Raw genomic sequence first — 25,052 nt, forward strand, 5'->3', positions numbered from 1 at the left:
ACAACTTCCAACACTAAAGTTGTTGCAAGATTAAGAAATTACTTTTAATAATCATAATATCAACTCCCAAATCACAAGATGTCATAATGTACACTGCATTGGTCAGGCCAAACCTGGAGTACTGTGTGCAGTTCTGGTGGCCTCAATTCAAAAAGGATGTGGACAGAATGGAGTGGGTGCAGAGGAGAGTGACGAGGATGATCGGGTCTGGAGACCAAGCCCTGCAAGGAAAGGCTGAGGGAGTTGGGATGTTTAGTCTGGAGAAGAGGAGGTTGAGGGAGGACATGATTGCTCTCTTTAAATAATTGAAAGGCTGTCACTTAGAGGAGACAGAGAGCTGTTCTTGTTTTCAGCAGAGGATAGGACTCGCAATATTGGATTTAAATTACAGGCAGAAAAGTCTAGATATTAGGAATTTTTTTAACAGTATGAGTAGTTCAACAGTGGGATAGGCTGCCTAGGGAGGTGGTGAGCTCCCCTCATCGGTAGTCTTCAAGCAGCAGTGGACAAACACTTTTCAGGGATGCTATAGGCTGATCCTACAAAGATTAGGGGGTTGGACTAGATGACCTGTATATCCTATTCCACCTCTTATGATTCTATAATTCTTATGATTCTATGAAAATCGTGCAGGAAAGCTCAACCTTAATACAAAGGAAGGAAAGGAAACACTGGGGATCTTTCAGTATGTGCTCTGGTGTATAAAGGTAGCATAAGAAAACTTTGGTCCTATCCATATTACATCATTTCAGATATTAACTAAATTATTGCACAATACAGGCATGTTAATATGGATGCAAAAAATGACAGTATATTAACAGTTCCTTGCGAGAACTATTATATCTAAGTTGAAGCTGGCAAGAAAACACTCTACTTCCTATGCTTGTGAAACAAATTGCTTTGCCTTTGGGGTATTGTTTTATTCCTTTTAAATCAGTCATGGAAGTGTCCTTACAGCACTGTTGCAAATCATTTGGACGGAGTAAAGTTTTTCCTTTCTCTTCTCTCTCCTCCCTCCGCTAGCTTCATAAGGGGATAGGAATTAGAGCTGAAACAAATCTGAGGGGAGCTGTTTCAGTTTTTGAAATGCCCAATCAAAGCCTGTGACACAGATTCATTTTCCAAGTTGGCATCGTGAAATGGATAATATGTTGAACTCATGCCTTTCAAAACGATTGTTTTAGCAGTAATGCAGTACTAGATTCAGAGCCACCTTTGGAAAGGGGGGAATGGCGGTTTTCTATGTTTGCTACTTTCAGTAGACAAGCTCTAATACCAGGCCATGTGTCAAGCGTTAGAACTTATCAATAACTGCAAGTTCCTTCTCTGAGCTTTTACCCTTCTCCTTAGTAGACACTCCAGGGATTGCTTGTAAACTGGATTCGATCATTTATTTGGGCAATTCATCTTGAAGAACCAGACATTAACATGGCATAAAATAGACTGATTAAATCCCAGTTACAAGTATGCAGTTAGTTAACCAAGGTGCTAGGTGTGTTCGTAAAAATAAATACAAGATACACAATTTCACTCAAAGTAGTACAAAGTGAAGTGATACTTGTGTTTGAATAATGTAGACAGGGATTTATGGCTTGCTTATATTACTGAAGGTAGTTGTGGGGAAGGTAGTTGCTAATTTCCTGCATTGTGCAGGCGGTTGGACTACAGTAGATGATCCTGGTGGACCCTTCCAACTCTATGATTCTATGAAGATCTGTATCAAAGAGCTGTGTTTCCTAAGTTGTGAACCAAAGTACTCTCTGAGCCAGAATCTCTTCCTAGTGACTGTAGACATGTACAATGTGAGAACTATGCTCCATTTTTTACATATTATGAAAAACTTGACTAGCTCTCTCCTTCTTTATGCTGGGTAAAATGGACACACACGCCCTTCCTCCAATGCCTCAGGCATGTGGGGGGGGGAGTCATCCTCATTCTGAAGTGGAGCAGTTTTCAAAATTAATATCTTTTCTACTCCTTTGGAGATCAAGCCACGTTCAGACAGTGTAGATTAGCAGAAATAGACACATTTGGAATGATTTGCCAGTTTCTGTGATTGTTGGACTCAATCCCTGAACAGCAGATTGCGGCTGTGTACCAGATGGCCAGTTGTTAATAGGGTATTCAGGCCCATGCAGGCACAAATTTAAGAGAAGATTAGATTTAATTTGGAGTACTTAATACAGTATAATCCTGATTCGATGTAGCATGACAATGACGATTGCATATAAGATAGTCTTGTATTATTATTATTCTGATTAAGCAGACTTTCAACCTATTTTCCAGCTATCAGGATTTTTCCTGTTGGGTAAAAGAGTATGTGGTAGAGACTCTGAGGTCTCAAAGTACAACCATGCTTCTTTAACTTTATGGCTTAAATCAGACATTGCAACAAACAGTGGTTTAATTTACTAGGGTTAGTGTTGTTATCTCAATGCAGGCTGTTCCATTGCAGGCTGTTCCATTGCCTAGTTAGTTGGGTTCCATCAAACCAGTATGTGGTTTATTAACTACAGGCCTATGGTTTCACATGATGTATGAACATAGACATCCTGCCTGGTTCCCCAGCAATGCCCTCCCAGGCTACAGAGAAAAGACAATGAAAGCAGCATATGTCCAGGTAAACCAGTATTTGAGTCATCATCTGTGAGCTGAATCCTGGTTTCAGAAACTAGCCATAGTTAACAATAAATGTTTGTGTTATGTCTGGACCAAGCTTATAATGATGATGATAGATTTTTTGGCACAAGATGCTGAAGTCAACACATGAGATTTGAGAAGAGAAGAACCATTCTTAGGAAAGTTTCAGAGGGTAGCCATGTTGGTCTGCTGTAGAACAGCTAGATTCAAGTCCAGTGGCACCTTAGAGCCAGTAGGGTGGCAAGTAGGGAAGGGAAGCTTTGAGGAAGGGCCACAGCCGACTCACCAGCTAAAGCTGATAAAAGGTACTGCTGGCCACCAGTGCCTCCTGTTAATCCACCAGGAGGCCTTGCTCCTTTGCAGCGGAGGAGTGCAAGCAAACCCATTCAGAACAGGAGACATCCCAGTTCCCAGGTCAGATTCCCCACCACCACTAGTAGATCCTCTGTTTCGTAGGGATTGAGTTTGTTTGTTAGCCCTCACCCATTCCAAATCTGCCTCCAGGCACCTGTTCAGTTTCCACAGCCTCCACGGGAAGACTGATAATATCAGTTTACAGCTGCTGTACAGGTATTTCACTAGCAAGGCAGTGACAGGATGAAATTCACTTATCTTACATCTACTCTGCAAATGTGTACATGTATGGTGATAACATGCACCAGCAGGAAAAGTATTAGAGCTAAGCTTTTAACCCCACCTCTCCCTCCATGGAGTTCAACATGGCACAGTTCTCTGCTCCTGCATTTTATCCATGTACCTGCCCTTTGAGGTAAGTTAGAGTGACTGTCTCCATGTTGCTCAATGGAAATTTATGACTGGGTCTTCCTACTTATAGCCCAACACTCTGCTTACCACACCGCTTCTCTTTCTTTGAAAGACTGTAAAAGAATATGGATAGATGCCCATTAAGCCTAGCGTTCTCCTCTTGCTCCCACAGATTTTGTTCTCCTATTCTATGAGCTTTTCTAGGAGGCAGTGGGCATTTAAAGACTAGTATGGAAGAAAAATTAAATAAATTGCTAGCAATATTATTATTATTTTTTTAAATCTAGCATTTGAACAAATGAGCAGCAATATTCAGTGTTTTTTAATGGGTTTATGTGTCTATATATATTAGGATTCCCATCATTGGGACAAGTTAGTAGTTTTTTTGTCACCCTTGCTTCCATTTATCTATAATCAGGAATTTAAAAGCAGATAAATTAGAAGAGCTTTTCACATTATGGTGTCTAATAATTCCACCTAATGGAGTAGTCAAGGTAGGGGAAAATAGTGATGGTTCTGATGTTTTTAACAGTTTTTTCAGATTTTATGAAACAAGGAACTCCAATTAGATTTGTGAACCTCCTTGGAATGGAGGAAAACTGGGTGCCCATAGAATTGGACCCCTTGACCCAAACTTCACCAAACGTGGTGGTTCTTCTGAAGAGAGTCACCAGCAGCTGTGCTGAAAATTTAATGCCTCTGCCCTGAAAAACTCCCCCCCAGAGCCCCACAAAGATCTCCCATTAAATGCAATTGGAGCTAAACATTTTCTCAGAAAAAGCCAGCCTTTTTTCTTCCAGGGGAAAAGAAAAGAGGCATGCCTATGAGCAACCACAGGTCAATGCCTCCCACCCAAGAACCAGCACAATCCCAACAGAACCAAACCAGAAACCAATCCAGTGGAGCCACAAACCTATGCATTGTGAAGCCTAAAAGAACCGATGTCAAAAAATTACAAACACAACACAAGAAAATCAAAACAAAGGGCACTTTTGCCAGCCCAGACAAAGCCACAAACCAATCCAACGTCCAGGTGCCCAGCAAAACCCAGCCACACTCTGGCAGCACAAGCCCAACAAAACCGGTGTCCAACCACACAATGCCAGGTACCTAAAAATGTGGTGGCACTTTTGCCAGCCCAGATGAAGCCGCAGTCCAATCCAATTCATAGCTGCCCAGAAAAACCCAGACATATTGGCAACAAAGATACCTTCATTTTCCCAAGGAAGGCCTAAGAAAGTGAGAGGGAGGGGGTTCTGTGTGCACCCTGAACCTCTTCTCTCTGCAGTATCGCATGCCGTCACTGCCTCAGAGGTTGAACCTTTGGTGCTGCAGCTGCCTTTCATCACTGGCTCTTCTTTTCTCACCTCCCACCCCTTGCAAAGAAGAATGTTCGGCACAGAAACACATCTTGATTAGCTTCATTATTTTTGGCACACCTGTGGGTTCTGCTGGTTTCTGCTTGACACCCGGCAGCTAAAATCAAGCTTTGCACTGAACTCTCTCAAACCTCTATCTAGAATGGGTTCTGCTGGAGCCAGACTTCCTTTTTATGCTCTTTGGCCAAGCACAGAAAAAACTGAAATAAATCCAGGCAAGAAGCAACTTCTGTGATTGGCACTGTTGTCCCTAGCCTGGGAATCCTATTGGCCACCCTAACTTTCTGCCCCCACTTCTACCCACCCCTCCCAATAGGTTGTTGCAATCCACATTAGGTCTGCAGCAGCCAAGCAAAAATGCAATGCAAAATGCATTGCAGCCATTGACCAAATAGGAAAGCATCCTGCAAGCTCTCCTATTTGTCCCTTTAAAATGCCTCTCCCCTTTCCTCCTGTTGCCCTGAAAACCAGCCAAAAGGCAGGAAAAGGGCAAGAGGATATTTCTCCTTCCAGAGCAATCCAGCAAAGAGGGGGCACCTTTGCCAGCCCTGCCGAACTCACCTGGAAGCCCAGCAGAGCACTGGCCATGGTAAATTTAAAGGGGTTGTGTGTTAAAATTTAATCTTGCCATGTCCTTACATGGGCCATAGGAAAGCTGGAAAAGGTCGCATTTTCCCCCCCCAGCTTTTGGCTTTTCAGCTCCATTCGAATTGCTGCACTTTTTTTGGCCGAAAAATGCTGTTAGGCAAATCCGAATGCACACCCCTCTTCGGATCAAACAATGTCACAATCAGCTTTGCGCCTGCACAGTTTACAGAAGTCAGTCCAGCAGTTGCCCATGTAGCTGCTTCTGCAGGCTTTCATATGGTGCGTAATCATTAGGGGGGTATGCCATGACTGTAGCTGACGTTGCAGCCAGTCAAAAGAGCACCTCATCATGACACAGGTTGAGAGTCATGTGGTTGCCTAAGGAGCAGTAAGTTGTCCCCAGAAAAGTATGCCGTTTCCATGAGGCAATGTGTCTGTGCAAATTATTCCAAAGCAGGGCTGTTTGCTGCCTTTGCCATTAAATACTACTGAGTCAGGCAGCCACAGGGGACAAAGGGAGACATCTCATAAATGTAAGTCACAAACTATGAAATGTTCATGTTTGTATACTTAAAAACAATTTGGCAAACAACAGACAGGGAAGGGAGGTGGTGGCAATAGACGGGGGGAAGCCAGAGAAAAGCAGTATGAGAATATATGTGCACAGATGATACTTTTTATACTATTGAACTTATGCAAATGGTTTGAGCACAGGCAAAGAGTTTGTCAAATGTTTGGTGCTGGTCACAGCTCACCAATAGGCTGTTAACCAAGCCTGTGCTTGGTTGAGCACCCCTAATTTCAGCAGTCTTGCACTTCGCCTACTTCCCTATGTAGGCGTCATTTTGGTCTACAAAAACCTTCAACGGTGCAATCTTAAGCGGAATTATACCCTTCTAAGCCCATTTATGCCAAAGGATGTAGAAGGGTATAACTATTTAGGATTGCAATGTCAAATTCTTGTGACCACTTAAAGTAGATTGTGCTCATATAGGGTTGCCAACCTCCAGGTAATAGCAGAAGATATCCTGCTATTACAACTCCAGTCGATAGAGATCAGTTCACCTGGAGAAAATGGCCGCTTTGGCAATTGAACTCTATGGTATTTAAGTCCCTCCCAAATCCTGCCCTCCTCCGGCTCCGCCCCAAAAATCTCCCGCCGATACTGAAGACAGACCTGGGAACCCTATGCTCATATTTAGTATTCATCTACAAAAACGATTTAATGTAATGGCTCATGCTTCACTAAGCCTTGTCATGTTAAAGAAGCAAAAGAAACATTTACTGATTCATAACTGGAATAACTACAGAAGCCTGTCTAAAATGTATCCATGTATGGTAAGGATGAAACTGGTTTTTTTGTGTTTGTCTTTACTGTTGAAGATAAGATATCTTAATTAATATGCTTTTAGAGCATAGCAACGTTTCTTTGCTTCACTGTTTGTTCAGATGTGTGAGTATATGTATTTCTAACATACGCCACTCTCTACCCCCCAGCCCCACCCCCTGGCTAGAGCAATAATGTGGGAGACCATTTGTGGACCTGGGACCATCACTTTGCTGCTAGCTGGAATAACAGCTCATGTCATCTCAAACATGTACATTTCAGGAATATATCATGTAGATTATCTCCTCTTTCCCATCATTTTATTTCCTAAATTCCCATTTTAGGCCTTGGCTGCCCTACTTTACTGCTCTGCTTAATTTCAGAATGCCTCAGGGGAGTTGGGCAGTGTTCAACAGTGCAATAAATAAATTCCGGAACACCTTAGAAAGTACCAGTGAAAGGGCCTGCAAGGCGATAAAACTTTAGCACTGTTTTCAGCAGCAACCAATGAGGTATTCCAGTGCAAGAACTGAACAATCCCAGAATCCTGTTGCCTGATAGAGTAGACATAGGATTGCCATCCTCCACGTTGAGCCTAAAGTCCTCCTGGAATTAGAACTGATCTTCAGGCTACAGAGATCAGTTCCACTGGAGGAAATGTCAGGTTTGGAGGGTAGACTTTATGGAATCATATGCCCGATGAGTTCTGTGCTGTCCCCAAACTCTTCTCTCTCCAGGCTCTACCCCCAGATCTCCAGGAATTTCGCAAGCTGGAACCGGTAACCCTAGGTAGTAATGTGCAGTAATACTTTCACAGGCTTTCTGAAGGAGGAGCATCCACTTCCAATCTCACCCCAGCTAGGGTTTCCAACCTCCAGGTAGTAGCTGGAGATCTCCTGCTATTACAACTGATCTCCAGCCAATAGAGATCAGTTCACCTGGAAAAAATGGCCGCTTTGGCAATTGGACTTTATGGCACTGAAGTCCCTCCCCTCCCCAAACCCTCCCCTCCTCAGGCTTCTTCCCAAAAACCTCCCGCTGGTAGCAAAGAGGAACCTGGTAACCCTCCCCATCTTGGATGATCTATACAGGTTTTCTCTGCAGCAGGTTTTGTTGCATGGTTCTTGGACAACGAACTGGTTCATTGTGTTAAGGAAAGTAGTGTGACCAAGGGGAGAATAGTGGAGTATGCACAGTAGCATTGTCTGAAATGAGAAAGGGATAGGTTTGGTTTTGCTTTTGGTGTCCTCTGGTGTTCTGAAAATAGGCTCCTAGAAACATGGAGCTGGAAGGGATCTCATCTATTCCAACCCCCTGAACAACACAGGAAAATTCACAACTACCTTCCTCCCCCACTCCCCCAGTGACCCCACGCTCTAAGCCCAGAGGAAGGCAAAAAACCTCCAGGATCTCTGGCCAATCTGGCCTGGAGGAAAATCGGTGGCATTACCCTGGGTGTGTAAGAAAGGGGCATGAGAGCTGAGCGCTCAGTCATCCCTTCCTGCCCTCCCTCTCGTGATCTGCCTAAGTTCACAGAATCCGCTTTGGTGTCAGATGGCCATCTAGCCTTTGCTTAAAAACCTCCAAAGAAGCTCCTGCTTAACCTTGTCATTCCCCCTCTACCCTTGGCCACATGGTTAGTAGTGTGTCTAACTGCTCTATTGTCTCAGCAGGGCTTAGAAGAGCTAGCATCATAGGATCCCCCTGGGTATATAAGCTTCCCTGGGATTCTGTGAGCTGAAGGGAAGACAGGCTCCCGGCTGGCAGCATAGCTCTCCCACCCACTATAATTAGCAGGATAAAAGCATACAGAGCAAAAGTTTAATTGGAGCACCCATGAGAAGAAATTTTATACTGCAGCTGCTTTATATGGTTTTTCATTCTAGACATGTCTGGTTTCTGAATCTCTGAAAAAACTGCAAATGCCAAAAATATCAGTCCACAGGAACTGGTTAGTTTCAAGGTTTCTGTCATGTTGTAGAATTCTCTCCATTGAAATACCCCTTGGGGGGGTTATCAAATAAATTGGTTGAAGGTCTTAATTCTGTATTAGAAAAAACGGCATCTGCTCAACTGGCTGTTGAAGAACATGCAGACTAATTCTTGCTGTTCACATTCAAGATAAGCCTGACAGGAACTGACCTTTTTTCTTCTTTTTTGAGAAGAGGCTTATGATGAAAGCCACGTGTCAGAGCATCAGCTGGGAAGTTTCTGCATAGAATTTGAGGCCTTTACAAGCTAGGCATAAGTGAGAAGTGATGTACTCATGGTGGCAGAGAGTGTTTCATTTCAATCTGGGCTAGACTCAGTATAGCCTGTGTTTAGGGTTGACCGTGTTAGGAAATACCTGGAGATTTTGGGGGTGGAGCCTGAGGAGGGCGGGGTTTGGAGATAGCATTGCCAACTGCCAGGTAGTAGCAGATCTCCTGCTAATTCAACTGATCTCCAGCCAATAGAGGTCAGATCACCTGGGGAAAAATGGCCGCTTTGGCAATTGAACTCAATGGCATTGAAGTCCCTCCCCTCCCCAAACCCTGCACTCTTCAAGCTCCGCCCCCAAAACCTCCCGTCAGTTGCGAAGAGGGACCTGGCAACCCTATTTGGAGAGGGCAGGGATTTTGATGCCATAGAGTCCAGTTGCCAAAGCGGCCAAAGCTGGCAGCCCTACCTGTGTTCCATTCAATATCTTTAGCTAAATAATGCTGTGGAAACAAGTTGCTTGGATTATGTTTTCACACTGAGAAATCATTATTGTTGACATCTTTGCAATGTACCTGTGAGCACTTCCTCCTTGTAGGCAAAACTAGATAACCTTTTCTGGTTATCTAGCTTTGCCTAGGGAAGACATGAGACTCTATTTCATCTTGAGAAGGTTTCCATCCATTGAAAAAGTGTGGGATGGCTTTAGGTCTGCCCGAAAAAAGGTAGGCTGGTATCCCATTTAAGTTTAAAATGGAACTGCTGCAGCCATTTTAGGTTTGCACACTGCTTTGGGAGGCTTTAGGCCTAGCTTCAGGTCATGAGGTGGTAAGAATTGTCTTACCACCTCATGACCTGAAGCTAGAATTGTCTAACCCAAAGTGAGCTGAGAGAAGATTTCTTCTAGACTTGCCTAAATCCTTAAACATTTATTAACAAATAGATGTTCACTCTATGTCTGAAGAACCAATTGATTGAAATGAATATTTCCTAAGTTAAGCAAAATACATGGTTGATTAGTCTTTTTTTCTCTCTTTTGATTTGACCCTTTGGAAGAAATATTCCATGCTGCTACATCTAACCTTTAGATACATTTAACCTTTGTCTCATTTAGTTTCTGCCAAGCCAGTGACTACCCGTTAGTCACCATGACGACCAAACAGCCTCCCCCTCTGATGAAGAAGCACAGCCAGACGGACCTTGTGAGCCGTTTGAAGACAAGGAAGATCCTAGGGGTTGGTGGGGAGGACGATGATGGAGAAGTTCATAGATCAAAGGTAAGAACTGCTGGCTCTGGGCTGCTTTGCAGTGCTTGTGGTGAAGAGAACATGGTTGGGGCTGCCATTCTAGTTACTGCCCAGTAATATGAGCTTTACACAAATACTTCAACCACTAGTGGTGGTGGTCCTACTAAAGCAGTAAGCTGGGCTACAGGTTTTGAGGCTCAATTCCAAGCTAAGGTAGCGTACTCCATATATCAGTAGCTCCGCAGCATATGGTGTGGTGCCAGCAAGAACATGCAACAATGATTATGCCAAAGGTGCCTATAGGATATCATTACTTGGTTTGAAAAACAGCCCAAAATGCCTGAGGTCCTGTGGAAGAATGAAAATGGTCTTATTGCATAGCATCACTAGCTGATTTTAATGAGTGAAGAAGGGAATTAATTATTTATCTCTAATGTGTTGATCAGTTAATTCTTGTGAAAGTAAGTCATGTTTAGAATTCATGTGTAGCTCAGGGGATCAGTAAACTTGGCAACTGAGCAAAGGTTAATTGTTGATTAAGACAAGGCCAGAGAGATTAGGGTGGGTGTGAAGAAAGAAACGAAGGGTTAAGATGGTCAAATGTGGAGCCAGTATGAAACTCACATTTAGGAAATGTCAGCCTGCAGGGAAAGTTCTAATTTATTATCCTGGTTGAATAGGGTTGCCAGGTCTCTTTGCTCCACCAGCAGGAGCTTTTGCGAAGGTGTGGCTGGGTCTGTGTCACGCCAATGCAGACACTCTAGCAATCTCCGCCAAAACTCTATGGTTTTCATAGAGTTTTGATGGAGGTTGCTAGAGTGTCCACGCTGCGTGGGTTGTGCATGCCTTGCACCCTTCCCCCTCTATCAAGCTCTCTTTTGCCCACCGCCCCTCATCTGGTCGGCGGGCAGCCCAGTGGATTGGCGGGCTTTTGCCCACCCCCACCAGGGTTGGTTGAACTCCACCTGCTTTCCAGTCTATTGCACCAGCTTCTCCACCTCCTCATACACAGAGCTTGTGTATCTGAATTAATTACAAAAAAGAGTGAGTGAGATGATAGATTCACAGCCGTGGGAGGAATTACTAGGCCTATGGGAGTGGCTGGTTGAAGCTGCTGTTCTCACCTCATCAGAGACATGTTTTTGTAAATGTAGGAATACCCATAGATCTGTAAACTGTTTTGAGTTCCCCCTAAGAACAGATAGGCTTGATTCTTGCATAACTTGCATAACTCTTCTCTTTAATGATGTGACCATTTGCGAGTTCTTTCTTTACTGTGCCCCCTGATGTGTCAGTCCTCTTCAGGTCTTTCCACATGGATGGCATTGAACCAAAATTGAATCTATGTTCAAAGATCTAGAATTTCCTGAAGCAGTATGGAGGGGGGACGAACAACTTGAGGCAGCAGTTTAATGCATTCCCATGAAGTTTTTTTTTTGCCATTCTGTGAGTTGAGATATAGGGCTTGTGTCCTTCTAGTCTCATGCACACAGGGCATAACTAGGGTACAACTTAACCTGATTTAAAAATTGTTCAGTTAGCCCTGAGAAGTGTCTTTCTGTGAGTGGTGTCATCCTAATCTACTAGGTTTGCTTTCAGTGGAGGTAGTGTGGAGAAGGGAAAACCATGTATGCCTCCCTGAGTTCAGTGAGGAAGGCTGGGGTAAAGATGTACTAGACCATGTGTACAAGTATGTTGGACCTGCCTTATGTCTAGTTCTATTGGATTAATCTCCCCCTCCCCACTAGGGTTGCCAGGTCCCTCTTCACCACTGGCGGGAGGCTTTCTCCAGGTATTTCCCCACCTGAAGCTGGCAACCCTATTTTGAGGGCATTTTGTAAATGAGAAGATAAATGAAGGTGGGCCTATCGAGTAATGGGCTGGCTATTGAGTGTAGTCTTGATCAGCGTAAGCTCCTTGCTTATGGCATTCACCTCTATGCAAATTATCCTCTTGTAGTGTGATAGCAGCAGTCACCCTTCTGATTATGGAAAACCTTAAAACACTGATTGCCTGCCTGAAGTGGGGAAAAGGTTCTCATAGGGCTCCTTTTGCTAGCAAATTCCACAGCTGGGTTTAGAAGAACAGCAGAAGAATATCTGCCTCCTGCATCCGTGTTGGCATACTGACACCCATGTCTATGTGAGTCCTGACAGAGGAGACGGCATGTGGTACTGTTAGGGTATCTGACTGTAGCCAGGAAAATTCCAGGAGATATGGGGGTGGTTCCTGTGGAGGGGAGAATTTGGGGGAGAGATTTCAGCTAAAATCTTGATCTGCCATAGAGTCTGACCTCTGCAACTGCCATTTTTTCCAAGGGAACTGATCTTCAGGCTGGAGATCAGCAGTAATTTCAGAAGATCGCCAGGCCCCTACTGGAGGTTGGCAACCTTAGGTACGCAGCCTTCACAATGGGAGTTCCCCAGGTCTCCCTTTAATTCTGTGCTGTTCACAACTTCACATCTGGCTTCAATAGCATGCAGGCCTGTGCTTTTGCTATATCCTCGAGTCACCTTTGCTAAGAATGTGGCTGTTGACTTCTTGGGGCTTTGTAAAACAGATGAGTAGTGCTGTTGTGTCTGCATGAGACTGGAATGTCCTACATGCCTTATGAATGCCACTTGTTACAAACTGCTTTCGTATTCATGGATTTGACCTTGTGTCATTCAGCCCCAGAGATTGCCTAGCAACTGATTTTGCCATGGCACCCATGGGGTGACTTTTTGAACTGCTAGCTTTCCTTCATGGTATTTTCAGTGCTCCTATTGGTGTATATGCCATACCTATTTTAAAATTAGTTCTGCCTAGTTAACCCAAACCATTTTAAAGGTGTGAGTCAGTCCTGGAGAGGGGGATGGTGATGGAAAATCCAGATATGTAGTTGTAAACATGATGACTGAAGACAGCAGACTGAAGGCTTTTCTTGTTTTGTGTATTTGTCCTGTTTTTGCCACCATACCTCCAAATGTCTTTTTATAAAACCACAGGAAGTAGGAACTTTGCAGAGCTGCAAATTTTCAGCACCTCAATGACAGCTGTAGACTAGAGGAGGCATTTTCATTTGAATTAAAACTGGCAGAATCCCAGTACAGGGAAAAGGAAAGCTTCGGTTGACCCCTTGAGGGATGACCACTGACCTACATTGTCTGCAAGGACAGGGAGAATTACAATAAATTGTGAGGAGTAACTCACACAGAAATCTTCTTGTCTGACTTGGAGATAAAGTCAACTTGGGTGGATTTCTTCGGCCACCTCATCATAACTGCTTGACTGCTTTGGCCCAAGAGGGAACTTATCACCTCGCCAGGATTAGAATTTGTTGTTTGTTTTGAGAGAAACCACTTGTTCTTAATTGCCCTCAGAGTATTAATCCTTCTTTATATCCACCTTGATCGAAACAAGCTAACCAGTCTTGGCCCTTTCCCCTAAGCTTGTCTCCGCAGCAAGCCCCTCTAGTGAGGTTTAAGGCTGCCTTTGTGTCCTTTTCGGAACACAGGAAATAATACCGAATGGCAAGTGCAAATTGTTTTTTTTTTCTCGGCTAACAATGTGCAGCTGAAATAGGCAGGAAGCACCCGAAGACTCCTTTGTTGGTCTCACTTCCTTGCTCAAAAGCACTTTCCTGAGACTTAGATGTGTTTTTTGTCGATTCATCTAGAGATTTTGTTTGTTGTAATCCTCTTTGAGTATCTTAATCATTTGCTGCGACACCAATTCTCTCCGCAACATGACACAAATGTTTTTGCTTTAATTGTGTTTCTCTCTTTATTGTGGTTTGAATGCTGCCTTCTCCTGTAGAAAGACAGGGTATATATGTTTAAAATAATGTGCTGTTGGAGACAGTTACATGGATACTTTTTTTTTTTTGCCATAAAGTTGCGGCTGACTTTCAGCGAACCCATAGGGTTTTCAAGGCAAGAAACCTTCAGGTTTACCATTGCCTGCCTCTGCGTAGCATCCCAGGTATTCTTTGGTGGTCTCCCATCCAAATACTGACCACGGTTGACCCTGCTTAACATCTGAGATCTAATGAGATCAGGCTAGCCAGGTCAGGGCCACAGATAACCAGGGACCTCCAAAAAGACCAATTAATGTGTTCTAGATCAAATCAAGCCTGAATTCTTGTTGGAAGCTAAAATGACTTAACTGAGGCTGTTGTACTTTGGTCACATCATGAGAAGACAAAACTCACTGGAAAGGCAGCTATGCTAGGAGAAGTTGAAGGCAGTAGGAAAAGAGGATGACCTAACATGAGGTGGAGGAAGGAAGGAAGCCATGACCTTTAGTTTGCAAGGCTGTCAATGATAGGACATTTTGGGGGGTAATTAAGTCAGAGTCACCACAAGCCAGAAGCAACTTGACAGCACATACAACATACATTCCTTTACCATTTTTCTCCTTTCTTTTCAAGTGAAAAAAGGTTTTTTCCCCCTCTTTGTCTATAGTAGGGGAGAGGGTCCATTTCAGAGGTACACAATCTCTGCAGTTCCACGTGCAACCGTCAGTTCTAAGCTGTCTTGTGAATGTGGTATATGAGAATCCATAACTCATTCACAGGCTCGAGTAACATATTAATCCAGTTCTCCCCTCCCCCGCTTCAAAAAATAGCAGTCATTTGAATTTCCTTTGTTTTGTGTTACAAACAACAGTGTGTAATTGTGGGTTATCATGTTAAGAAACATTTTACATAAGCCACATTATCTAACGGTACAGTAACACCTTAAACACCAACTTTTTCAGCCTGCGCTTTGGTGAGTCAGAGGTCGATTCAGCTGCTACTGGATTGCTTTGTAGCTTAGTCTGATTTAGCAAACATTCCTGTATCTGTGGAATTATTACGTGGAGCAGGGGATTTGGACTTCTTTGTTTTGTTCTTAGCCTCTGGTCTCTATAAGTGGAATTGTGTGCCCATTTACCCCATTATCATTGTTTTAAAATATTGTGTGGTAGCTCTAACCATGTGAAGAACTGAGCTTGCCATTCTTCTGGAGTTTAGAGGTTTACAAGGACATGACAGTACGCCTTCATTGTTGTTCATTCACTCCCACAAATTTAGAGTCACAATATAGTAAGTCTGCAAACAAACCACCATTTGTTCCTAATAAATGATGAGCCTTAGATATGGTTGCCAGGTCCGTCCCCCCCAGCCACCAGCAGGGGGTGGGGGTTAGGGTTGCCAGGTCCAGGTTGGGAAACTCTTGGAGATTTGGGGATGGAGCCTGGGGAGAGCAGGGACCTCAGTAGGGTACAATGCCATAAGGTCCAAAGCAGCTATTTTCTCCAGTGGAAATGATCTCTGTAGTCTGGAGATGAGCTGTAATTCTGGGAGATTCCTAGGTCCCACCTGGAGGCTGGCATCCCTATCCTCAAATCCCCATGCAGAGAGAGCCACAACTGAAAATTTCCTGCTCAAGACAGTCACTGATCTAAACCAAGAAGTCTTCAGTCAGGGCTCTACATAAGAGAGGAGGAAGGAGGGAATGCAGCAGCCAGAATTCAAAGCTTGTTCACCTTATAAACAAATTGATGCATGCCTGCAGTCAGAATGTGTGTGTGTGTGTGTGTGTGTGTGTGTGTGTGTGTGTGTGTGTGTGTGTGTGAAGTGCCGTCAAGTTGCAGCCGACTTATGGCTACCCCTTTTGGGGTTTTCATGGCAAGAGACTAACAGAGGTGGTTTTCCAATGCCTTCCTCTGCCCAGCAACCCTGGTATTCCTTGGTGGTCTCCCATCCAAATACTAACCAGGGCTGACCCTGCTTAGCTTCTGAGATCTGACGAGATCAGGCTAGCCTGGGCCATCCAGGTCAGGGCAAAGTCAGAATAGACCCTGAGAATTCAAGTGGCCCCACTTTCATCCAGAAAGTCTTCTCTGAGCATGTACTTACTCACTTTTGTCTCTGCACTTGGAGGAGGAATACACTGCTCCTGTTCTTACTAGGGAGGCTTGTCATAGGTCCAGAAAACATTTTTCTCTTCTCAGATAGTGTATTTTGCTGACTTTCTCCAGGGGACCTGACATCTGATGTTCATCTCTCTCTTTTCACTTTGACTTTCAGATCAGTCAAGTCTTGGGCAATGAAATAAAGTTTGCTATGAGGGAACCCTTGGGGCTCAGGTAAGTTTCCAGACTGCAGAGGTCAAGGAAAGAAAGGGACCAGGGATTGGCTACCAAGGTGCCTCTCTGCCCCTAGTGTTTCATACTTACCTTTACCTTCTTTATTGTTAATTATGACTTGGCAGGATAGGCATACTTGGGCAGAATAATTCCTCCGGGTGGTGTGGCTTGCCATTCTTATGCAGTGTGCCTGTTCTTTCTCTGTTTCCTCTGCTGGGTGAATGAAAGACTCAGAGATTGGATTGATAGCTTTTTGTACAATTGTGCTTCAGGGGATGTGTTGCAAGTGTGGCTGCTCCAGTTACTGTATATTTAAGGGGAAAGAAGATGCACCTGAAAAAATGCATCTGTAGTTGTTAAAGGTATAGGAGGCTTATTGGGCCCTCACAAAAGGTAAAGGTTTCTGATATGGAGGTACTTCAGTGTATCCTTCACCTGCATGGAGATGGATGGGGCCACTATCTTGGTTCAGCATGTTTAGGATATGTATAGCTCACCTGTGTTAACAAAGCAAGTTTGTATTCACCTGGAGTACAGTGTAATGCTCCACTTTGATGCAGAACTTAGTGCAGTCTTGGCACTCTTAAAAGGCTGAAGCAAATTTTAATTCTGCCATTTCATTGAAATTGTGTAGAACTGCAGAGGGTGGGGAGAAGGAACAAGCATTTGTTTGTTCACCTTACACTGACGCTACAAAAGAGTTCTGGGCTTCTGAAATGCACCATGTAATAAACCAAATAACCACATTTTTACCAAGAGCAGTGTGAAATGATCACTTGCAAGTGATCACTTGCAGATCACATTCAGCCATTCAGAGTTGACACACGGTGTGTCGACTACTAACATCTTTCTAGAACAAAATCTGTTCACAAAGAAAAGTAAGCAACCTGGGATGCAGAGTAATCTGTGAAGAACTGACAAGATAAATCCAGCTGTGATGTTAGAGGAAAGGCAAAAGTGTCTGTGGGTTCCTTCCATTGCTGGTGGTTGTATGCGTGCCTAATATCAGTGTTCTGCTGTTAAGCCAGGAGAGACCTGCTGAGATGCATTAATGATTTTATGATGGCATTGCCATGGGTGCTTTCTCGGGCAGTCAATCAATCTTTAATATAACAGACCTAGAAGCAAAGCTGTAAGGCTGAGTGCTTTTTAAAAAGAAAACTAATCTTTCTTTATTAACTGGCATATGGCCAATCAGCTCTTGTACACCCAATAAATACTTCTTTTTTTATGGGAGAGCCTTTGCTTCTCAGTCCTATTCTTCCTCAAGTTGTTAACTTTAAATCCACATTTATTTGTTTATTTTACAAAATGTTGTCAGATGCCTTGAGAAAAGACAGGTCATCGTCTTCTCCCTTCCCCTTTCTTCTTGTTGCATTCTTCTTGATCCTAATTTAAGGAAACAGGAATTGCTGTAATGCCATTCTTTCAACACAAAATGATTGTATGAAAGAGGTCTGTGAAAATTACCAAACAAAATATTGTTTGTGATGAGGAAAACATGTGTTTTTTTGCCTTTGATCTCTCCTGCAGGGTTTGGCAATTTGTGTCGGCCGTCATATTTTCCGGGGTTGCCATTATGGTAAGTGACAGAAATATTCATGGAAAGACAGGAGCAATGAAGAAGTTACAGGGTGGGGAGCCAAAAAATAAATAAATAAATAAACCACTGCTTTTGGAAGGGGCAGTTGAGAATGCAATAGAGGCAGGAATTAATTTCTGTCTAACTGCCACGGGTCTACTCCAACTTGTGCTACAACAGCCACACTTTCCCATGAATAGAGGGGCAGAAATACAATGCGGGGGAAACATTGCAGGGCTGTAATTTTGAATTTCAAAATTACAGCCCTGCAATGTTTCCCCCGCATTGTATTTCTGCCCCTCTATTCATGGGAAAGTGTGGCTGTTGTAGCACAAGTTGGAGTAGACCCGTGGCAGTTAGACAGAAATTAATTCCTGCCTCTATTGCATTCTCAACTGCCCCTTCCAAAAGCAGCGGTTTATTTATTTATTTATTTTTACCAACTGTGTTAGGAGACTTTTGTCTTTCTATTCTAGGAATACTGAAGGCAACTCACAGTAATAAACAGGATGTACTTAACTTTGTTTTAAAATTGGTTCATTGAGGCATTATTCTACCAGCACTAAAAAGCAATACACAAGAGCAAAGAAAAGCCGAAGCAGTTTTAGATGCATGTTAAGAAATCTCAGCTTTTCCCCCCATAACAGATCTCACAGTCTTGGCATAGTGCAGAAATCAATTAATTTCACAGGGCACATTAAACATGCACACAGGGCAGTGTCCCATGGCAGAATAGACTCTTCAGAGGACCTTGCCTCTGGCAGTCCAGGTTTTCAGCAGGGCCCAACCTGGTCATCCCTGAGCTCAGGCAGGTTTGTACAGGGCTTTTGGGTGTTAGGTTTCAGTGCTTAGGGCCAAGCTCCTATTTCTTGTTGCTTGTATGTGCTTGCCACAGCTGCACATCCCCTTGAGTCTGCTCACTGGAGCAGACTCGAGCACAGGTGCTGACATTTCTCTCTTGTTGTTTTTCTTACCGTGAGGCTCTCACATTTCCTGATCAGCTCTACGATGCTGTCTTTGAAGAAGAGTCTGTCAACAGCAAGACGCCCATCCGTCTGTATGGAGGAGCCTTGCTTAGTGAGTACTGTCTGGAGCCAAGAGAGGTGGTGGAGTCTTTTCGGAATAGCTTAGCAGATGCTGTGCATGGAGAGCTGGGTTAATTAGGTGCAATGTCATTACCCTCAAACATAGGCAGTGATTTCTGTTCTGCAGAACTGTGTGGCGTGGGGACAGGTGAAACAAGATACAACCGAAAGCTGCCCAAGTCGCTCAAATACTTGGCAAGTTTAGGGAAGGTAGTAAGGGTGTCACATGAATACATGAAGCCGCCTTATACTGAATCAGACCCTTGGTCCATCAAAGTCAGTATTGTCTACTCTGACCGGCAGTGGCTCTCCAGGGTCTCAGGCAGAGGTCTTTCACATCACCTATCTGCCCAGTCCCTTAAACTGGAGATGCCAGGGATTGAACCTGGGATCTTCTGCATGCCAAGCAGATGCTCTACCACTGAGCCACAGCCCCTCCCCTGTCCATACCTGATACATTTTAACAGCCAGTACAGATGAACAGTTCACTGTTGGCTAATGGTGTGAGCCTCCCCCTCCCAACTTGGCTACTTTAATCTGAATTCCATGATAAAGATAGTGGCTGAAGTTAATTTGTCCACTTTTATTTAGTTAAAATATTATTATAGTGCAAACACACAAAACAAAAATTGAACCAAAAGCATTGCTACATAATTTATATGCAAATTGCAAATTGGTCTGTTATCTCAAGAGAAGCGCCATAGATCAGGTTCCAATCCAGTGAGCAATCCAGGCAGAGAGTCTCAGGTTTTGTCAAGACATCCAGACTAATAGGATTTTGATTGCTTCTCCTAAGGGAGACTACAGCCATGTAACCGCTGCTGCTGCCCACCTGCTGTTTAAACTGGGAAAAAATCTGATTTGCTGACTAAGAGGAGTCTGTTGTAGGTAGGGTTGCCAGCTCCGGGTTGGGAAATACCTGGAGATTTTGGGGGTGGAGCCTGAGAAGGGAGGGGCTCTAATGGGGTATGATGCCACAGAGTCCACCTTCCAAAGTGGCCATTTTCTCCAGGTGAACTGATCTCTATCACCTGGCAATCAGTTGTAAACCCAGGAGATCTCCAGCTACCACGTGGAGGTTGGCAATCCTAGTTGTAGGGTCAGATTTAGCTTCCAGTAATCATAGCTCAGTAGCATTTGCCAGCTACGTTCTTTTGATTGCAGAACATTCCTATTGCTTTTTCGAAAGGAATTTTGGGGGAAGCCAAAGAGAGCAGTCTATGTAGGCTAAAGGTGGGAGAGTTATGGCCATGCATTCTTTTTGTAATGAGTCTTGAAATGGCAAATAATGCAAACGTAGCTGGGAGCTCCTCAGCCTTTTCTGGCAGACAAATTTCAACAGTTACATAATCTCTAGTTCAATGCTTGTGGGTTATTTTCTGTGGTCCAAATATAAATTATTACAGGTCTTCTTTCCTCTTTTGGAATCTGCTCGTACTGTAAACCTGCAGTGGCATCTGATGGCACCAAGTGGAAGTGCAGCAATTTCTGGCACGGGTTTTGAAAGCATTACGTTTGGGGCATATAAACAGGCTTGCTTTGGAGCAGACTCTTCTGTTTTGCTTTTTCATAGGTCTTTTATGCATGACTGGTTGACTTGCTGTCCCCCCTCCAACGACTTCTGGTCTTTGTGCTGATCATGCATGTCGTTTCCGACCGTCAGAGGTTGCCTCGTTTTCCCCTGCATTTCCCCGTGTTTTGCCCGCGCTTCCAGGGACCTGTTTTGTCTCAAATTTGAAAATGTGGGGGAGAGTGAGGCGACCTCTGATGGTCAGAAATGACATACGTATTATAGTATATACGTATACTATTCCCTTCTTGACCTCTTTCCCATGTCTTGAATTATATCTTAATGCCTAGGACTGAGCCTGTAAATCTTTCTGCACCTTGTGGGGGGGGGGATGTTGTGTTTTTTGTTGTTTTATGCACAAATATGGCAGTATAGATAAATTAACAACCTGTCCGTCTCTCCCCCCCCCCCCAATAAGTGGAATTTCATCTTTTTCTTGACATTTTTTAGGGCTGCCTTTTGTATTTTTAATACTTTTGCCCACTGATGGTAAAAAACAGAGGGACGGTCAACAAAGAAAGGGTTGGTGTCAATATGTTATACATGCAGGGAAGTCTTGGACATCAACAGGAGGGGGACATTTCTGCGAGGAAGGCAAAAGGGTGGAAGATAGCTGTAAAATGTTTTAATTAGAGGGGAGATGTTCTTTTGCTCCTTATCTGTTATCTCTTTGACAGTGCTGGGGACAGTCTCAGCCCCCCCCCCCGGCAGTTTTTTTCCTCTCATCTGAAGGTGGGACAATGGAAGAAGATTAATTCCCAGACAAGATCATCTAAGACAAAGTGTTCCTTCAGGAACCCTGCATGATGGACAGTTTTAACAGCTGGCCAGTTATGAGGTTTGGAGGGAGAGGGGTCAGGAGGTGTCCTGGTTAGGCAGCAAGTCCAATAGGGACTTTAGTGAATTAATAGATATGCAGGATTTGGGTGTGTTCCTCTCAAAAACAGTTAAAAGGGCAAGATGCTATTCTGTGTTTACATGTCTGAACCTCTCAAAGATGTGTGTGTGTGTGATAAGGGCCGTCAAGTCGTTTCCGACTCATAGCAACCTTATGAATCAATGTCCTCCAAAGTGCCCTATCCTTAACAGCCTTGCTCAGATCTTGCAAATTGAGGGCCATGGCTTCCTTTATAGAGCCAATCCATCTCTTGTTGGGTCTTCCTCTTTTCCTGCTGTTTTCAACTTTTCCTAGCATGATTGTCTTTTCCAGTGACTCGTCTTCTCATAATATGTTTAAAGTACGACAGCCTCAGTTTAGTCATTTTAGCCTCTAGGGTCAGTTCAGGCTTGATTTGATCTAAAACCCACTGATTTGGTTTTTTTTGGCGGTCCAGGGTATCCATAACACTCTCCTCCAACACCACATTTCAAAGGACTCTACTTTCTTCCTATCAGCTTTCTTCATTGTCCAGCTCTCACATCCATACATAGTAATAGGGAATACGATTGCATGAATTAACCTGATCTTGGTTGCCAATGACACATCCTTACACTTAATAATCTTTTCTAGCTCCTTCACGGCTGCCCTTCCCAGTCTCAATCTCCTTCTGATTTCTTGACTGCAGTCTCCCTTTTGGTTGATGATGGAACCAAAAACTAGAAAGTCTTCAACAATTTCAATTTCCTCATTGTCAACCTTAAAGTTGTGTAATTCTCCTGTAGTATCTCAAAGATACTGGATTGTAAAATGTGTACACTCTAAAGACTCAGCTGTCTGTTACTTTGTGACATTAAGATTTGAATAGGGTTGGAAAAGACCCGGTCACTCTTACTAGTTACCGTATTTTTCGCTCCATAAGACGCACTTTTTTCCTCCTCAAAAGTGAGGGAAAATGTCTGTGCGTCTTATGGAGCGAATGTGTGTGAATCCGGCCCCCGGGGAGAAGGGCAAAGATGCCGAGAGGCCCTGGAAGCCACGGCCGACCCCCGGCTGCGGCAGCCCAGCGCAGAGCCAGCACGCCCGGGAGACGGCTAGGAAGCCGCCAGCCAGCTGGGGGGCGGAAGGCCCCTCCCAGCAGCCGCCCAGCGCAGCGGGAGCCCGGCGCGGAGCCCACGCACCCTGGGAGCCAGTTTTAAAGCCCCCAGCCAGCTGGGGGGTGGGAGGCCCCGCCCAGCACAGCGGCAGTGGGGCGCGGAGCCCACGCGCCCCTGGAGCTGGCTGGGACGCCACCAGCCAGCTGGGGGGCGGGAGGCCCCTCCCAGCTGCCCAGCGCAGCAGCAGTGGGGCGCAGAGCCGGGCCGCCCCGGGAGCCGGCTGGGACGCTGCCAGCCACCTGGGGGGCAGGAGGCCCCTCCCAGCAGCCGCCCAGCACAGCGGGAGCTGGGCGCGGAGCCCACGCGCCCCGGGAGCTGGCTTTAAAGCCGCCAGCCAGCTGGGAGGCGGGAGGCCCCTACCTGCCACCCCTGCGGGAGCCCGGCGTGGAGCCCACGCGCCCCGGGAGCTGGCTGGGAAGCCGCCAGCCATCTGTGGGGCGGGAGGCCCCTCCCAGCCGCCCAGCGCAGCGGCAGCGGGGCACGAAGCACCGTCCGCATGCTCGGGGATTCAGGGCGCTTCCCCAGGCGTAACGTCCCCCCCCCCCCCCCGTGCAGACGGAGCATTCAGGCACCAGCCGCCGCACAAGTCCCCAGGGCGAGTCTCCACCAGTGCCCCTCTTGGGGGGCAGGGAGTCCGGCCAACCCCTTTCAGACCCCAGGGTCTCAAACTGCTTCCCAGGGCAGAGATGCAGGGGCACTACACCATTTGATTCAGAATATATTTTTTCTTGTTTTCCTCCTCTAAAAACTAGGTGCGTCTTATGGTCAGGTGCGTCTTATGGAGCGAAAAATACGGTAAATAAACTAGTTAAATGTGGCATTTGACTTATTGGTTTCTCTTGCGTCCTCCCCTTCCTCCAAGAAGCTCAGGTTCTCCCCTCCTCTATCCTGTCATCAGAACAAGCTCATGAGATAGGTTTGGCTGAGTGACTGGCTTGTGGTTACTCCATAAGTTCAAATGGGGGTTTGAGCTGGGGTCTCCCAGGTCCTGACATCTTAGCTGTGTTATATGATTTTGTAAGATGTTTCAGGTGGCAGCCTTATCTCTTGGCTTATTGAAACATGTGTACCTCATCCTCTCTCTCATTGCCTCTTATGCCCCTTAGGCATCTCCCTCATCATGTGAAATTCTCTATACACAGCTGAGAAGATCATCATACGTTGGACCTTACTGACAGAAGCATGCTATTTTGGAATACAGTTCTTGGGTAAGTAGGCCTCTTTGGAGAGACACAAGCAAAAGGAAACTCCTGTTCCTGCCCCTTCAACTTCATTTTGGATCTTGAGTTTTTCTAACAATGTAGTATATGGGCTACATTTGGACCACAGAGTTGATCCTGTGAACAATGAGTGTAAGTTTGTGAAAGTAGGTTTGATCCTGCTTCATATGGAAAGGCAACGGGGGGGAAATTTTCCCCTGTTGTGTCAACTGAAAATGTGTTCCTACCCCAGTTGAAGAGAGAAGGGAATGTCAACTGCATCCTTTGTGCCTTGGCTGTGACTGAGAGTCCAAATTTCACAGGTACTTCTTAGGTACTTCTCTGTATAGCCAGGGCCTTGTGTGAGAGGGTGCTTATGTCAGTTCACCTGATCATAACCACTCCAGGGATTCCTTCCTCCAAATGAGGTGTTTCTCTGTCATGGGGATATTTGATCCGAACTATGTGAATGCTGCATCACTGGAGCAGATAACTATGTTGATGGATTCCCTGCCAGATAATGCATGAAAGAAGGTCTTGCTGTGCTTCCAATGAGAGTCCTGTGGCAGAGAACTCTGTTTGATTCCAGCTTCCTTTCTTGTTTTCCAGTGACCACCATCACCCTGGTCGAGAATGGCCGGGCATCCCTGGGAGCCGCACTCCTACTCATCAGCAGAGTCCTCTTCGTCTGCATCAGCATTTATTATTATTATCAAGTTGGACGCCGGCCCAAGAAAGTGTAATTCCTAAGGCTTCCCAAGGGTGGGGGCTGGGGGGGAGGTCTTGTGTCATAAACTTTGCATTCTTTTTGTTCACTTTGTGTTTTTTTTTTTTTTTTTTTTTTTAATAGCAGACATTCTTAACTACGGCATGCATTGATGTGTAAATTCAGCGCTGGTGCCAATTGCAGATGAGGCATGGAAGGGGAGAGATTAGAGCTTGACTGGCTCCATGAAGCCTGTTTGGAGAGGGTGGCAAAAAGAGAGCAGAGACCAGAAGGGGGTTAGACCGATTCAGAGTGAGGGGCGGGGCGGAAAGAAAAGAAAGGACTGCAAAGAAAGAAGACTGTAGCACTTGGTCCAAAATGCCTATATAGCACATTGAAGCTGAATTCAAAGGTAGAAACATCAGAGTTAGCTCTGTGCAGGGAGGGCCAACAGGGAGCATCTCCAGCTGCGGGATCATCTTGTCTTGGGGCTTGGGACAGCCAGTCTCTGCATGCTGGAACCTGAGCTGGGAGCAGGCAGTGTTTGCTCAATATAAGGCACAAGAGGAGAAAGCATTAAGCCTTACTATTTTGCTGCCAGTTAGGAGGACTTGAGA

General features: G+C 44.9%; 1 protein-coding gene across 1 annotated transcript; it reads left to right on the forward strand.

Moving 5' to 3' along the window:
- Positions 1-677: 677 nt before the first annotated feature.
- On the forward strand, positions 678-24,500 carry TP53I11 (tumor protein p53 inducible protein 11). The gene is made up of 7 exons (XM_056851637.1): positions 678-707; positions 10,013-10,175; positions 16,201-16,259; positions 17,793-17,841; positions 18,822-18,918; positions 23,637-23,738; positions 24,339-24,500. The coding sequence occupies exons 2-6, from the start codon at positions 10,047-10,049 to the stop codon at positions 23,654-23,656; spliced, it is 354 nt and encodes a 117-aa protein (XP_056707615.1). The 5' UTR covers positions 678-707; positions 10,013-10,046; the 3' UTR covers positions 23,657-23,738; positions 24,339-24,500.
- The last annotated feature ends 552 nt before the right edge of the window (positions 24,501-25,052 follow it).

The sequence above is a fragment of the Euleptes europaea genome, chromosome 6, assembly GCF_029931775.1.
Source record: "Euleptes europaea isolate rEulEur1 chromosome 6, rEulEur1.hap1, whole genome shotgun sequence".
Taxonomy (NCBI): domain Eukaryota; kingdom Metazoa; phylum Chordata; class Lepidosauria; order Squamata; family Sphaerodactylidae; genus Euleptes; species Euleptes europaea.